General features: G+C 36.4%; 1 protein-coding gene across 1 annotated transcript in view; it reads right to left on the bottom strand.

Annotated features, from left to right (window-relative positions):
- Positions 1–16404, bottom strand: part of DPY19L1 (dpy-19 like C-mannosyltransferase 1) — a gene marked incomplete in the record, with an annotated part of 77793 nt that overhangs the window by 61031 nt on the left and 358 nt on the right. Inside the window, 5 exon segments of the mRNA XM_045166415.1 lie at positions 7051–7144; positions 7829–7949; positions 10869–11006; positions 13731–13818; positions 14447–14471. Of these exon segments, the coding sequence (XP_045022350.1) occupies positions 7051–7144; positions 7829–7949; positions 10869–11006; positions 13731–13818; positions 14447–14471 (466 nt within the window).

The following is a 16404-nucleotide window of genomic DNA, read 5'->3' as shown; positions in this document are numbered from 1 at the left end:
ACTGGTTGGTTCCTCATGTGAAAGAAAAGACATTTTCTGATGAGTAGCTATGGTCTACAAAAGAATGGCCAGGCTTTTCTCACAATACAAATTGAAGGAGGATCTGCAGGTGAGAGACAATGCAAAAAACAAAATAAAACTTGAAGCTCAAAACTCTTTATAAGAGCTGGAAATTTCATAGAAACTACAGTAAAACATAACAGGTAAAATAAGGGAGGGGAAAAAAAACCCAGAAAATTATATTTCAATCCAAGAGTCCCCTATCCAAACAATAGGATTTTGAGGAAAAGAGAGACAATGGAGAAGAGAAAGTCATCAAAGAAATAATACAGAAAGTTTCCCCCAGAAGAATGCACATGTCCAGAGGAACAAAGCCTTTAGAATATCTGATATAAAGAATGAAACAAAATCTACTACATCATGACCTTTACTTAAGACATGGAAAAAAGAATCCAAAAGCTGCCAGAGAGAAAAAATGAACCAGGTACAAAAGGAATTGATGGCAGAACAGCACCTAACTTTTGAAAAGCCATAGTGAATCTTAGAAGACAGTGGAATAAAGTCTGAAGAAAACTAAAGTACTGAGTTGGCCAAAAAGTTTATTCAGGTTTTTAAGGAAAAACCCAAATGAACTTTCTAAAACCAGTCAAACTAGTGACCAGTATAGTGTGGAACCAAAAGACATAGGGTTCCAGGAGAGAGGCCCCAAGGTTTAGGAGTGGGAAAACTGAAATGGTGAATTTTATATATTTGGCAACATATAAATTATTTTACAGTTTACTTGTGGTTTATAATTAATTGGTATACAAAAAGTGAAGGAAAACAAAATAAGAGAGGACTCTTAACTACAAGAAAAAAAATGTTTCCACATAAACAATTATTTACCCTACCAGACTCAGGGCTTCCCAGGAGGGACAGCAGTAAAGAATCTGCCTGCCAATGTAAGAGACACAAGAGATGCAGGTTTGATCCCTGGGTTGGGAAGATCCTCTGGAGGAGGAAATGGCATCCCACTGCAGTATTCTTGCCTGGAAAATTCCATGGACAGAAGATCCTGGCAGGCTGCGTTCCACGGGGTCACAAAGAGTCAGACACGACTTAGTGGGCCAAGCACAGAGCACAGCACTCGACTAAGCAGTGTGCAGTATTTATTTGGTCTTAACAACATAAATATGGACCACTGTCTGAAAGTGATTTCTCTGGACAAAGAAATGGATGGGCGATGGGGACAGACAGGGCAACGGACTGGTGCTTCATTTCATCACAAAAGCCAACACAGAAAATAACAATTAATTTTAAAATCACACTAGTAAGTCTCATACCCAGCTATAGAATAGAATAAAAAAAAAAAAGCTGAATAAACTTATTTGGGAACTTGCTGATTTTCACTGGACAAAGAACTATAAGTAAAACAATCATAAAAATTTTCCAGGTAACATGAAAACATTCTTATTCATCACCAAAGGAAATAAAATACTACATTGTATTATTTTTTTAAGCGAGGATAGTGGGTACTATATTATAGTAGATAATCACAGAGATGCATGAAACATAAAATAAGGGGTTTCATATAGCTGTTTCTTATAAAACCCTAAAAGAAAAGTTCAGTACAAGTATTTTCCATGGAGAACAACAAACAAAAGCCCAGGGAGACAGCAGGGTCTGGAGAGGTAACAGGCAGCATAGGTGGACTCAAGAGTCAACTTTACTCACTGCTCACTGTTTTCTTGGAGAAGGCAATGGCAACCACTCCAGTACTCTTGCCTGGAAAATCCCATGGACCGAGGAGCCTGGTGGGCTGCAGTCCATGGGGTCGCTAAGAGTCGGACACGACTGAAGCGAATTAGCAGCAGCAGCAGCAGCAACAACACTGTTTTCTACAGATCTGCTCAGATGATGCTTAATCTAGAATGGAAAGCCAAATGCTGAAGGAGCCTCAAAACCAAGAAGAGGTATTTTCTGGGCACCCTGGAGAACACTGAATAGAAAAGGACTCAAAGATTCTATAACATGATCTAAAAATCTTACTCAAAATTAGGTGCTGTAATGATTCTATTTCTTGTCTTATGAACTGTGGGGAAAGGATTTTTATCCATCCTTCAGCTACAGTTTCTGTACCTCTCTACAGAAACTCTAAAGACGGTGGCAGCCATAATCATCAGTGAGAGATGAAAGAAAAAACTAAGCACAAAAGTGCTGGGCATCGCATTTCTCTGTGAAAACCTTGAATGGCTTCATGTCATTATTTTACCATCCTTAGACTAAAACCAGACAAAAGAATGGCTTGGCCTGGCTGCCAGATAATCTCCATAGAAGGGGCTGGTGGTACAGGTGGATGGGACCACATTCTCACCACTGGTGCGACCAGATTGCAGTAGAGGAAGGAATAGGAGTTTTACAGCTTAGACTGGGGGTGACAAGGACACCCAAGCAGTAGTCCAATCAAAAAATCTTGTTTCCATTTTGTCCTCTGAAAGGAAAATGAAGAGATGTTCCTTGGCAGAAGGGAAGGAATCGAAAAACAGACAGACTGAAGGATAGTGACAAATAAAGAATAACTACTTCGAACTCTATAAAACCAACAGGGGGATGAGCCCTAAAACAAAAACACATCTTCTAAGGGACATCCCTCTTTCAGGGCTAATTCTGTCCTATATTAGTTTTCCACTAATAGAAACATTCAAGGTTTGTTTTGAATTCCTCTAAATTTCAAAGGAAGGCAAAATGATTAAAGCCAACAAACTTGTGAAACAGATGTACTTCTGGAGCACACACACACACACCCAGACAGACACACACACACCCAGACAGACACCTCTATCAGAGAATAGAGACAGACAAGTCCAGTAGGAGTGAAAAGGAGAGTGAGATGATATGGAGAGGCCAGGCCTCCTTGGGTAAAAGGCCTTTCAAATTCCCAGTTTCAGTTTTTATGAGGCCCAAATAGTTGGTTTCCTGTTCCCTAATTCCACAAGACCTCTGTATCCCAGGACCACATCCCTCTTTTATTTGAACTAGTCAGAGTATTTCTGGTGAGCTATTTAGAAAAAAGAAATCCTTTTTAGAAACTCTCTTATTATTTGTATACATCTTTTATATCAATAAAGTTTATAATAAATTTTGTTTAATATGTATTTTTTTCCAGAGAGCTGGCTGTTAAACATTTACCAGCACACCATAACTTCAGTGTGAATAAATAGTTTTATGTCCCATCCAATCTATTCTTACTTAACAATCTCAATTTCCAGAATAATACTAAAATCAAACAACAAAGAAAAGGATTAATATTACTTGCATGACATCTGCCCTTCAGGTCCAACAAGAAAAGCTTTTGGCATTTATCAATAAGAGAATTCCATCTCTCAGGAATGAATGAATTTCCCCAAGAAGCAATGAGGACTTTCCTAACTGCCTGTTAACTACTCTCACATGTTCCAACCTCCCTGCAGAACAGAGATATGAGGGGTCTTGAGAAACTGGCCCCCAGAAACTGTTAGTCTGCAGCTGAGAAATATCAGATTATCGTATGAAATACATAACTGTAACTATGACTTAACAACACAGCTTGTAGAAAATAACTAACAATAGGTGTTTTGAAGAAATACTAAAACACTGAGAATTCCAGACAAAAAGGTATATTATGAATAGGTCGTGTTTGCAAAAATGTCTTACTTCATCTCCTCAAGTCAGAGCTTGGCAGCCCAGCCCCATTTCATTGCTTGTGTATGTTTTCTGTTTCCCCTTCCACTTCCATTTCTGCTGAAATGAACTGGTTTACTTGACTTCAGAAAACTTATATAGGTATTATTTTAAAACACTTCTGGATTTAAAAACATCATACTCAATTTGCCTATAAATTTCTAATCTGCTCAAGAAATTTCAACTTTCATTTCTCACTAGAAACATAGTTTTTATAAACAGATTCTAAATTCAATTGAAGACATCTTCCTCTTTATTCTTTTTTTTTTTTAATTTTATTTTATTTTTAAACTTTACATAATTGTATTAGTTTTGCCAAATATCAAATGAATCCGCCACAGGTATACATGTGTTCCCCATCCTGAACCCTCCTCCCACCTCCCTCCCCATTCCATCCCTCTGGGTTGTCCCAGTGCACCAGCCCCAAGCATCCAGTAGAAGTCTGCAGCTTTATCCCACTTTATAAAATTAGAAGGGTGGCAAACCTAACAACCAGGGAAGAAAACAGTAAGAACTACCTAGTAATCTGAGACTTCTAAAAATATTCATGTCAAGAACATTTAAAAACGGAAGGAAAAAAAAATGATAGAAAAAGTGATGTAAGACTTGATTCACCGTAATATAAACCAAGGTCCCTGCTAGAGTGTAATTTACACACCTGGGTCCCCAGGGTGCAGTACAACTGCCAAGAGAACAGAAGTGACTCCACAATGCTCATTTGGGGATGGGTGAGGCTAGGAAGATTCTAGATATTAGGATGTGTTTGGACAGGACTAAAGAGATTATGCAGGGAAATGAAAATGTGTGACACCAGTGTGGTCTCTTTACCCAAGCATAGCTCCAGAGGGTCGGCCACCAGGTACAAGAGTCAGACAACACCAAGGGGGCTGGCTGGGCTCAGAGCAGTAAAATGGGTGCGGCTGAAACAGGACGCAGCGCTCAGAGCTGGGAGAAGAAACAGAGACAGCTATTCGGAAAGACCCAAATCCTCTTAAGGTAAAGTCACTCCCTCCTGCTGCCCTAAGCAGTGAGTGGTCTACAGATTTTTTTTTTTAGCCTAAAACAACAGTAAGAAGTAAGACTTTACACCACAACTCAGCACACATACATGTATATACATATATACAATAAGCAACAAACAGAAGTTTCTCTAAATAACACCTATTTTATAAAGTATGGTATGTGTTATTATTCATATTTGAATATATATTAATAACAAATATGAATAATAACACATACCATACTTTATAAAATACCATATATACCATATATATAATATATGAATATATAATATATTCATATTATTCTTTTTTTTTTTTCACATAAGTAGGAATTGCTGGTCCCAACTCACTAAACTGATCTTAAAATCCCCTACGAGAAAAAAAAAAAAAAAAAATCCCCTACGAGGTAACGCCCTCCTGTTTGACAGACTACTGAAGTGGTCACTGGCTGACTTTGGGGTGAGGTGGCTGTCAAAGGTCACATGAGTTCATAGCTCAGCTTTGAATCTTGTCCCTCTATTGGTCACATTTCTGATTTCCTTCACTTGCTTTGGAAGAGGTTTCCAACCAGTCTGGCATTAAGCTCATTCATCAACCAGCCCAACTCTTTGCTCCAATCTGATCTTCCACAATGCCTCCTCAGTCATTTGTATCCCAGGAAAACTGATCTGCTTTCTACCCCCTCCCTATCCCAAAATGTCCATCTTTGCTTCCCCCCAGGGTTCTTTTCGACTCCACCTATCCAAAATGCTCTGATCCTCCAAGACAGAGCTAGATCAACTGCTCCAAACAGAACAAATTTCTCCTGCCTCCAGAGCTGAAAGCACTTTATCCTTGCTGTCTATCTTGTACTGACACATGCCCGCCACTGCTGCCATCTCCAACCTCGCCCCACCAACATGCTCTCAGAGCCCAAACGTGCGGTCTCAAAAAGAGACCACCTAGTATGCACTTCAGGTGCAGACTGAACAAATGAACATGGAGGGAGAATACTGCTCTCTGCAGACTGAAAAATCTCTGGCCAGGGCCCAAAGCACCAAGAATCCCTCAACCAAAACCAGAGCCTCATATTCTCTGCAGCAGATATTGTGTCTTCAACCTTTGAAATAATTGTCATAGTAAGCATTATAAGAAAATGATACTGCACGCTTACTCTTAATGTTTAGAAATTCTTCTTTCAATTAAAAAAACAGCATAACTATAGGTTAGCAATTTAGTAAGAATGTCATGTTCCATGTTTTAACTTCTTTTAAAGTCTGATTTTCCAAATGCAATCAAGACAGCTGGGTACTACTCAGCAAAATGAATAGATTCCCTCCAAACTCATCTAACTTTGGCTCCTCATGAGACAAAGCACCCTGGCTTTGCTTTCCTTCAAAAGTCAGCCTCCTCTCCTGCTTACCAGATACTTCTGTTAAGTTAGTTCTGTGTATCTTGTTTCAAAAACAAAATTTTTCACATCATCTTTTAATCAAGCATTTTCATTTCAGTCTCCCCTAATTACATAATTCAAAGAACTTACTTAGAGCAAAGTCAGAAATATTAGCATCCAAGTATCTTAAATTTTTATGCAAATATATTTTAAGTTGATCTTCTAATAGCTTCCTCATTTGACAAATATTATCAAGCAACTGGTATATACTCAGATACTGAGCTAGGATGCAAGAGATCTTTGAGTTATTAAACTGAAAATGCCACACTTTCAAAGTAAAGAAAACAACAGGATAATAGCAGATTCACATGCATTAACCCAAACTGAAAATTACATACATACGCTATACTCCTGGATCTCAACGAATCAGGAAGAAGTCAAAAAAGAAAATTCTAAAGAAACTCTGAAGCTAAAATCATTCAAACAAGTAGTAGAAGGAAGGGTCAAAAAAAGGAGAAATAGAAACACAAAACTCAGAAAATGTTAATCTTTTAGTTTTAGAAATGTTGCTCAACTATGAAGTAAATGAAGTCAGTTACTAAATATCTGTATAGACTATATTTCTATTTAAAATTAGCAGAATAGTCACTAACACCATTTGACAATAAATGGTCCTTTCCCTTATGTTCCAATATTTTATGTAACCAATATATACTGCTTATGTATAAAAGCCCACAAATATTTAATATTTATCAAATATCCCCGCCCTCCTCTACTTAAGCCTTTAAAATTATTTTAAATGTGGCTGACTATGCCAATGATGAAATCATTCAAATGGGAAATAATTTTGTATCTACTAATAGATATATTAGAAATGACATTGTCATAAAACTGAACTATAATTCAATCATTATCTCACTGTTCTTACTATTCTAGTATACAGTATAAACCATACACATTAAAAATGAGTAATCTTACCTTAAATATGTGCCATATATGAAGAACAATGCCATCATTAGTCCATTTAAAATAAAAATTACAGCAACATAAAAGCAAGCAGGATCTCCCAATCCTTTAAAAATTAAAAAAAAAAAATGATTTAACTATAGATTACTTTATGTGTCTGACAATTCACATTAAAATGTGACTATTTTGAAAATGGTTGCCAGATACATTTAATGGTTGCCTTGGCTCCCATATGAACACACGACACTAATGTGAAACATAGGTAAGACCAGAGAAGTAGCTGTAGTGGTTATGAAACAGGGCTGCAAATTCATGGATACTCCTCCTGTAGAGGTCTGGGGTCTGTGCCCCTGCTTTTAAGTCTGGCTGGGCTTGTGACTGCTTCAGCAGACCATGGCAGAAGCCATATGGAGAGGCCATGCAGTATCCAACTTGGAGCCCTGAGCAACCACATGAGAAGCCTAACTACCCTGAGATACTAATACAAAAGCACAAGATGCATGAAAAGGGCACTTGTAGGTGTTCCAGTGAGGCTCAGCTGGGCTCAGCCTTGCAGGTACCCCAGTCAAGCAGCCAGAATGTAAGTGAAGTAGCTCCAAGTACTTGAATTCCAGTGTTCCCAGCCATTTGAGTCTAGCAGAGTCCTCTGACATTGCAGAAACAAACCAACCATTCTATACCCTGCCCAAATTCCCTACTAGCAGAAACCATAAACATAATAAAAACCACTAAGTTTGCCGTAAATTTATTATACTGCAACAGACAACAGGACAATATCATGGAAACTTGCCTTCACAGCTTTCAATAGGGCTGAGTCCTTCTCCTCTGGTAACTGTCCAACATATCTTGGTTTGAATACCAATCAAATCCATTATTTTGGTATAAATCCTGTACCAGCTGGCTAAGATTACCTAATTGGAAAAGAGAGGGAGACATTTTAAGAAAAAAGTATCCTCAACAGTTTCCTTACCAGAATATTTTTGAGACATTTTGATAATTGACAAATTTTCCCTTCCTGTACCATTCTCATCTGGGTCTCTTTAAATCTAGTAAAAGGAGCTTCACAGTCCCGTATGTAGATTCTTCACTGGTCAGTCTTCACCTGTTCACCCAGGGCTAAGAATAAAATATAACAAAAGATATACAAATCTGTAATCTTCAAAAGCTATAAAATTCAACTAAGGGACATAAAACAAGAGTTGAACAAACAGAAAGATATTCTATCTTCCTAAACAGATTTAATTTTTCAAGATGTGAATTCTTCCTCAAATTAATTCATAAACATAAAACAAAGCTAAGCAAGATCTCAAGTGTTTACTGAGATGCGTTATATGGAAAAGACAAAAAGGAGATAACTGAAGAAAATATCCTACCAGATAATAAAATTTGCTACTTATATAATTAAAATAGTGTGATGCTGGCACAAGAATAGTCAGACAGATCAAAGTAACTACGGCAGAGGCAGTGGAATGCCACAGGTCTCTCTTCGGGGCTGAGGCACTCATTCCCTGAGCAGTTGGGAGGGGTGGTGGCTGACAACCCTCAGCTGGGTTTCTCTCTGGGAGCTACCCTCTGCAGTAGAGAGTAAATTCACTAAAGGTCACCCTCCCCAAGGGTAACTGCAGCCATAACTAGTCAACAGGGGGGAATATAAAGGTCAGAAGCCCTTGCTTCAGGTAGGACAACTCTGTAGGGTCATCCCAGTTCCAGAGATTGGCTGAGGCCTCTGCTATGACCGGATCACAGCTCAACTCCTCCGCCTGCCTCCTCCTAATTCCTTCATCCCCCTTCAGATATTGCCCTTAAGGGCATTCCCCTATATACTTCAGGTACAGATCTCCATCTTAAAGCCTATTTCTCAGGACCTCAACCTAAGGTAACACTGAACAGAAAGTCCAAAAGTAGTTGAAAGCATATGTGTATAATAATTTTGGAAATAATAAGAGAAGCAGGCAGAAGATGGACCACTCACCCAAGTGTTAGGTTACACAGAAGACCATTTTGAAAAAATAAAAGGTTAGATTCCTGCCCCAAAACTGAGTATTCAAACAAATTTCAGATAAATTAAAACTTTAAATCTCAAAAACATAATTATAACAATTAAGAATAAGGTTTTTTTTACATATATGAATGAATAAAAAACATAAATCTAAAAGATTCATAGACATGATAGCTCTGACAAGAAAAAATACATTCACATCATACTGTACCAAGCTAAAGGGCAAACAAAAAGCTGGAGAAAATGTCGTATCCGTATAGCATAGTATTAACTTCCTGCATATAATGAGCTCTTACAAAACGTCAATAAAAATATAGACAAAGGGCATGAATAAGCAATTATTTTTAAAAGTGAAAGTGCATTTAATACATAGCACTGAAAATATACATGTACATACACAAATATATAGCAATGAACAAAACGCATCACATGATCTTAATTTTTTTAGCCATTAAATGCTTGGGGCTGGTGCACTGGGACGACCCAGAGGGATGGTATAGGGAGGGAGGAGGGAGGAAGGTTCAGGATGGGGAACACATGTATACCTGTGGCGGATTCATTTCGATATTTGGCAAAACTAATACAATATTGTAAAGTTTAAAAATAAAATAAAATTAAAAATAAATAAATTAGCAAGGATGCAGAGAAACAGGCATTTTCAAAAATACTGCCCATGGTAATTTTCATTAGTAAATCCTATCTAGAAAGCATTTTGGCAACATGTACCAAAATCATTAAAGCCTATATTCTGTTGAACTAAATAATTCCACATCCACAAATTTATAGTTTAAAAAAACATAAGTATATGTGTATCCCCATCCACAAATTTAGAGTTAAAAAAAAAACATGGATATTTGTAAAGATTTTGCTTCAAGAATGTTTATTGCAGCTTTAGGATATTTTAAAAGTTGAAAACAACCAAAATTTTCATAAAAGATGAACTAAATAAACAATGGCAGATTGTATTACTGCCATAAAAAATGATGCTGTTGAAAAAAGATGATTTAGGAAGATGGTTTTAAATATTCTTAAAAGACAAAAAGCACTTATAAAAAAAAGTGTTGTGTGATCCCACTGCTGGAAAAGTAAATGCAGACATGCACAGAAAGTACTCAATAAGCACTTTGGTGGTTATTTATTGGTCTCTATCTCCTCCAGAATTAAGCAGGCTAACTCAGTTCATCTGGAAATTAGACTCCTCTCACTCAATGGAAACTGACCAAGAGCCCTGATTAGTGCTGATACTGAGCCCAAGCCTGAGATCTCTCAGCACCAAGGCAGCCATGGCCCGCTGCACCAGGCAGCACCCCTTCTGGCAGCATCAGCATGCTATGAGGGGGGCCAAGGGGAGCGTGCTTAACAGGAGAGCCCCAAGAGGGATGTCGCCGAGGAAGTCAACCCAGGTAGGTCCTGGAGAATGCCTTGGGATGCATTAAATAGTTACTGAGAGCACTGCCTTCCTATCTCAGCTCCTTTCTTCCACTCCCACCAGGGGAAAAGCGCATCCGATTAAATGAAGAATCTCAGGTAAGGACGAAACAGTATTAGGCAAATGACACGTAAACGTAATGTAATACCTATAAACACACCAAATCTAGTTTCCACATTTTCTAAACCATGCAATCATAATACTCATTTCCATAAAATCATTAAAGACCCCAAAAATTAATCATGATTTTTTTCATATTCCTTTCTAAGAAAAGATATCCATTTACTTTTTTAAAAAAGATAAAATTTAATATATTGAACTAGATCTTAGATTTAGAATCACCATTTAATATAAGTAATACTTTATAAAGTAAAAAAAATCATAATTGCAAAAGTATCTTACCTCAGGGTAAAGATTGAACCTTTTTAATGTATTAATAACAAGGGGATATTCAGTCAGTTTATCATTCATAATCATCCATACTCCATTCAAAAATGAGGGTGCTTCCACAATAGTCTTAAAGTAGGAATAATACAGTCCCTGAAACAAGCACATGTTATAATAAAAAGTACATAATTACTATGCCTCGTATTAGCTTAAAATAAAACTTAAATATACTGTTTTTTAAAAACAAAGCAATCACGCATGTTAACAGCTACAATTAATTTCACAGAATTCTGGTCACTAATAAGTGCTCAGTTTGCAAAAAACTTACAAATTTTAGCATAACCTTGTCTTAATTGAACAACTGATCTCAAAACAGCTTAAAGAACAGCTTTAACATTTAAAAAGTCATATAACTCAGAGAACATGCTCATTTAGGAAACCCCTATAAACCCTGGTGGGCTGCAGTCCATGGGGTCGCTAAGAGTCGGACACGACTGAGAGACTTCACTTCCACTTTTCACTTTCACGCATTGGAGAAGGAAATGGCAACCCACTCCAGTGTTCTTGCCTGGAGAATCCCAGGGACGGGGAGCCTGGTGGGCTGCCGTCTATGGGGTCGCATCGAGTCGGACACGACTGAAGTGACTTAGCAGCAGCAGCTGCAGCAGCATAACCCACACTAATTGAAGAGTTAGAAAAGGCTTCTTTCAGTGTTAGAAAGGGTTCTTCTCAGCTCAGCTTAAGGTAAGAACCCTGCAGAACTGGAGCTGTGAAGACAGAAGAGAGGGACCATGGTAGTACTCCCATTTTGAGGAAAAAAATGCTTTACTAGTAGTCATGTATGATGTGAGAGTTGGACCATAAAGAAGGCAGAGCACCAAAGAACTGATGTTTCTGAATTGTGGTGCTGGAGAAGACTCTTGAGAGTCTCTTGGACAGCAGGGAGATCAAACCAGTCAATCCTAAAGAAAATCAATCCTGAATACTCATTGGAAAGACTAACGCTGAAGCTGAAGCTCCAATACTTTGGCCACATGATGTGAAGGGCTGACTCCAAATGCAATATAACTGGTATCTTTATAATAAGAGGGAAATTTAAACAGAGATATAGGGGAAAATGCTTCATGAAGACACAGGCAGAGATTGGAGTCATGGTACCTACAATGCAAGCCAAGGATTGCCAGAACCATGAGAAGCTAGAATGAAGTCTCAGAGAGAACATGTTCCTGCCATCACCTAGATTTTAGACTTCTAGCCTCCAGAACAAGAAAATAAACTTCTGCTCTTCTAAGGTACAAGTACTTTGTTATGACAGCCCCCCAGGAAACTACAACCTACCTTGTTTATAGGTTTGATTTTGGAATCACGTAAATATCTTATATAACTAAAGTTTAAAACAAAAAAGTTCATATGCCTAAATATCCAAAAAATATATAAGAATTATTTATTAAGTTGGGAAAGGATTTCAAACAAATTTAAGATATAGTAATTTTACTGTACATTCCTAGTTGAATATACATTAAAGTCAAAAATAAAACCACAAACATGTTTTAAATTATTTCTAGTAATCATTTTTAACAATATATTTGATACTTTTATTCCTCAAATATAGGTAATGTGAAACCAAGATTCTCAGGCTAACAGAAGAGATACAAATTTAATATCAAAAAAGTAATTAATCTAAAATTTGAATTTAGAAATATAAATAAATAATTTATTTTTTCTTTTTAAAAAATTGTTTCCTAATTCTATCTACTAAAAAGGCCTAGACACAATGGCCAATCTAGCATAAAATACTAGCAATGGGCACCTCTATCACCAAAATTGTGGCCTCTAAATACCATTTGCTACTGGAAGGAATCAGGGCTCCTTAGAATACTGGATGATCCCAGGTCTGGAAAGGAAATGTCTTCCAGTACCAGAAAGTTAAGGAAGCTACAGAATACTAGTGAGGTCATATCAAGGAGGGTGTGTGTGTGTACATGTTTGTGTGTGTGTACACACACTCAATCATTTCCAACTCTTTGCAACCCCATGGACTATATATAGCCCACCAGGCTCCTCTGTCCATTGAATTTTCCAGGCAAGAATACTGGAGCAGGTTGCCATTTCCTACTCTAGGGGATCTTCCCTAGAGGGAAGGGATAGGGATCAAACCCATGTTTCTCACGTCTCCTGCATTGGCAGGCAGATTCTTTACCACTGAGCCATCTGGGAATCCCATATCAAGGAATCACAGAGTCAACTGCAAGGGCTCTCACCAGCAAAAGACAAGTAAGTTTAAGAAATCTGTTAAAATCTATCAGGCCGTAAACATACACCCAAAGACAAAACTCTGCTTGTCACCATTAAAAGATGCTAGAGAAGCAACTCATTTTTCTGAAAAGTTGTAATAGAAGGAAAGCATCAAGCATTTTCCTGTCTTTCCTGTGTAAAGTGTAGCTCAGAGAAAAAAGCCAAATAAGAACATCAAAAGTTCTTTATGGAGTTGTTATGGTTAGTAAATGCCCATTCCCCCAGCCCATTTAAACACTGATTGATATTTGATGATACTAAGTAACTGTTCTTCAACATTTTCAAGTATGACAATGATACTGTGGTTAACAAAAAAGTCCTTTATTTTGAGACATACATGAAAAATATTTACAGATGAAATGATATGGTATCTGAGGTTTCCTTTAAAAAGAGATGGGTATATGAAAATGTAGATGACAGAAAAATGGCTATGTGTCTTCAGTTGTTGAAGCTAGAGGAATGGGTAGGGGGACTTGGGTCTACTCTTTCTACTTGAAAATATCTTTGAAAATTTCCATGATAAGAAGCCTAAAATATTTAGATTATTAAACTACTACAATAAAATACTACATGAAAACTAACCATTTCAGTGCGAAAAGCCATCTCTCTTTCCAATGTTGAGAGGTGAGAAAAATGACGATCATTTTCAAAGAGGTGTGTTATATGACTCCTGTAAAACAAACAGTAACAAAGCAACTGTGTTGAAACTTATACTAAGTATAATTTTAAAAGAAACTCTAAAAGCAAAAATAAAATATTAACACTCTACATATTTGCATTTAATTTTGTGATAAAACTCAAACACAAAAGTCTCCATATTTGCTCTTCCATTCAATATATCTTATATTTCCACTAAAATTTCTCTCTATAAGAAAACACATTCAAATTAGATTTTAAAATTAGAATGAACCAGAATAATGATACTATAAGCCAAAAACAATAAAATTATAGATTAAACTATAAATGTCATTGGGTTACTATTTCAGAAATGTCTGATTTATGAAATTCATATTTCTTCCTATCCAGAAGATTAAAAAACTTAATCTTCTCAATGTGAACACTATATTAACGTTAAACAGAGTTTCAAATATAACCTCATTAATAATAGATCTCTTTTTTATTAAAAATTGCATTATTCTGGCTCTGATTTATTAATTAAACTACATTTTCATACTAGTTTGCTGCATGTAATATATATTCATCCTTATACTGGAATTATTCATATATATATATATGAAATAGGATGATAGGCTGTAAACATCTGCCTAAAATATACCATAGGAGAAAAACATTCTTACCAGTGCAACACTGCTGCAAAGGCAGCTGCAAGAAAAAAGAAACATAAATCATTATTTTAGCATTAAAAGTGTTTTCACCTTACAGAAAAGCATTGTAAAGATAAGCATGATAAAGTCTGGGAACTGTAGATCCTGAACTCATATGGAGTGGATAAAGAATGGGGACTCTTCAAAAAAAGTCCCAGAGCTCTGCTTAAAATACCAATGGACTAAATTATAAAAGAATTAAGCATATAGCTATAATTTTCATTCACTCAACAAAATAAATGAGGAGCTATTAATATTATTTGCCGACAACCATACAAGAAATGTTTGGATGGAAAGTTCCACAAACTCAACTGCAAGAAGGATAGAACCAATGGTGAGAGGAAAAAGAAAAAAGATATGGTAACTTCAGGGAACAGGACTGGAGAGGGATAGAAAAAAGGAACTATCACTTCGATACATGCTGCAATATCTGAATTTTTATAGTAAGTTTTAATATTTTTAAACAAATTTAAAACCAAACAGGAAGGAAGAAAAAGAGGTGCAAAAAGAAAATAGAAAAACTGGTAATAAAACCAGTCTCATACAAGAATCAATAGTTTGCCTTCTGTACAAGTACAAAGAACACATTAAAAAGAACCCAGAAAACAGTATTCTTATATCACAAGATTCATCTTATTGTAGGCTTCTGATTAAATAACTACAAGGAAACCAACTATGAAATACTCTTAGAAATGAAAGACAAACAGCTCAGATCTTATTGTCTTATTTTTATAGAGGTATTTCTATTTAAAATTTTTAAAATTCATTTTACCTAGAAGACACTAATGGTTACAAAAGACAAAGAGTTACTCTTTCTAGATCATTGAAACTACAAATATTTAACTAGGTTTGTCATTTGACATTTGTTTGTAAAGGGTTCTTTGATCTTTTGAAACTTTGATTTCTTGTTGAGCAATCTACTATCCACTTCCTTTAAAGATGTCATACCACCATAATAAAATTTGGGCTTTATTTTATTAATGTCTCAACTATTATGTCCTGAATAATTCATTCTTCTGTTATAGAATGTAAATACCGCCTTTATCATACTGAAGAACTGTTACACTTATACTTTGGTAATCCCTTAGAGATTATAATTTTGACGTCATTGATAAATCGGAGAAGGCAATGGCACCCCACTCCAGTACTCTTGCCTGGAAAATCCCATGGATGGAAGAGCCTGGTAGGCTGCAGTCCATGGGGTTGCTAAGAGTCGGACACGACTGAGCGACTTCACTTTCACTTTTCACTTTCATGCATTGGAGAAGGCAATGGCAACCCACTCCAGTGTTCTTGCCTGGAGAATCCCAGGGACAGGGGAGCCTGGTGGGCTGCCGTCTATGGGGTCGCACAGAGTCGGACACGACTAAAGCAACTTAGCAGCAGCAGCAGCAGCAGCAACGGCATTGATAAATAAATATGGGAAGGATCTACATGTTTACGGCACATATATGTTATTATCCATAAACATACAGATTCAATTATTCCAACTCTCTTTTCAATTGCCCCTGACAAAACTCCTATCAGTAGAGCTAATAATATAAACTTAACTCATATTTCTTATTAAGTCTTTCCTGGGAGTTTTAACACTTTTTCCCCTGCTAATAAACATGAAATTTTGTTTTCATTATACCTCATTGGACATTGTTAATGTATTTATTTTTGAAGTTTATTTATTTGTAATGTATTTCCTTTGCTATACAATTGATTCTTTTAGGGTTTTTTTTGTTTGTTTGTTTATCATCTCTAATTCTCCATTTTGAGTAATATTTTTAAAAGATAATTTTGTTCCTGTTTAATAATTTTACTATTTTAGTTTATTCTTCCCATGTGACAATAATAATAAACTTCTAGAATAATACTAAGTAATTCTGGCAAAAGAGGGCAAACAGTATTCTGGGCACTTTAACAGAAATGCATTTTACATTATG

The sequence above is a fragment of the Bubalus bubalis genome, chromosome 8 (assembly GCF_019923935.1).
Source record: "Bubalus bubalis isolate 160015118507 breed Murrah chromosome 8, NDDB_SH_1, whole genome shotgun sequence".
Taxonomy (NCBI): Eukaryota; Metazoa; Chordata; class Mammalia; order Artiodactyla; family Bovidae; genus Bubalus; species Bubalus bubalis.
Note: the sequence above shows the minus strand (reverse complement) of the source record. Positions and strands in the feature narration are given on the sequence as shown.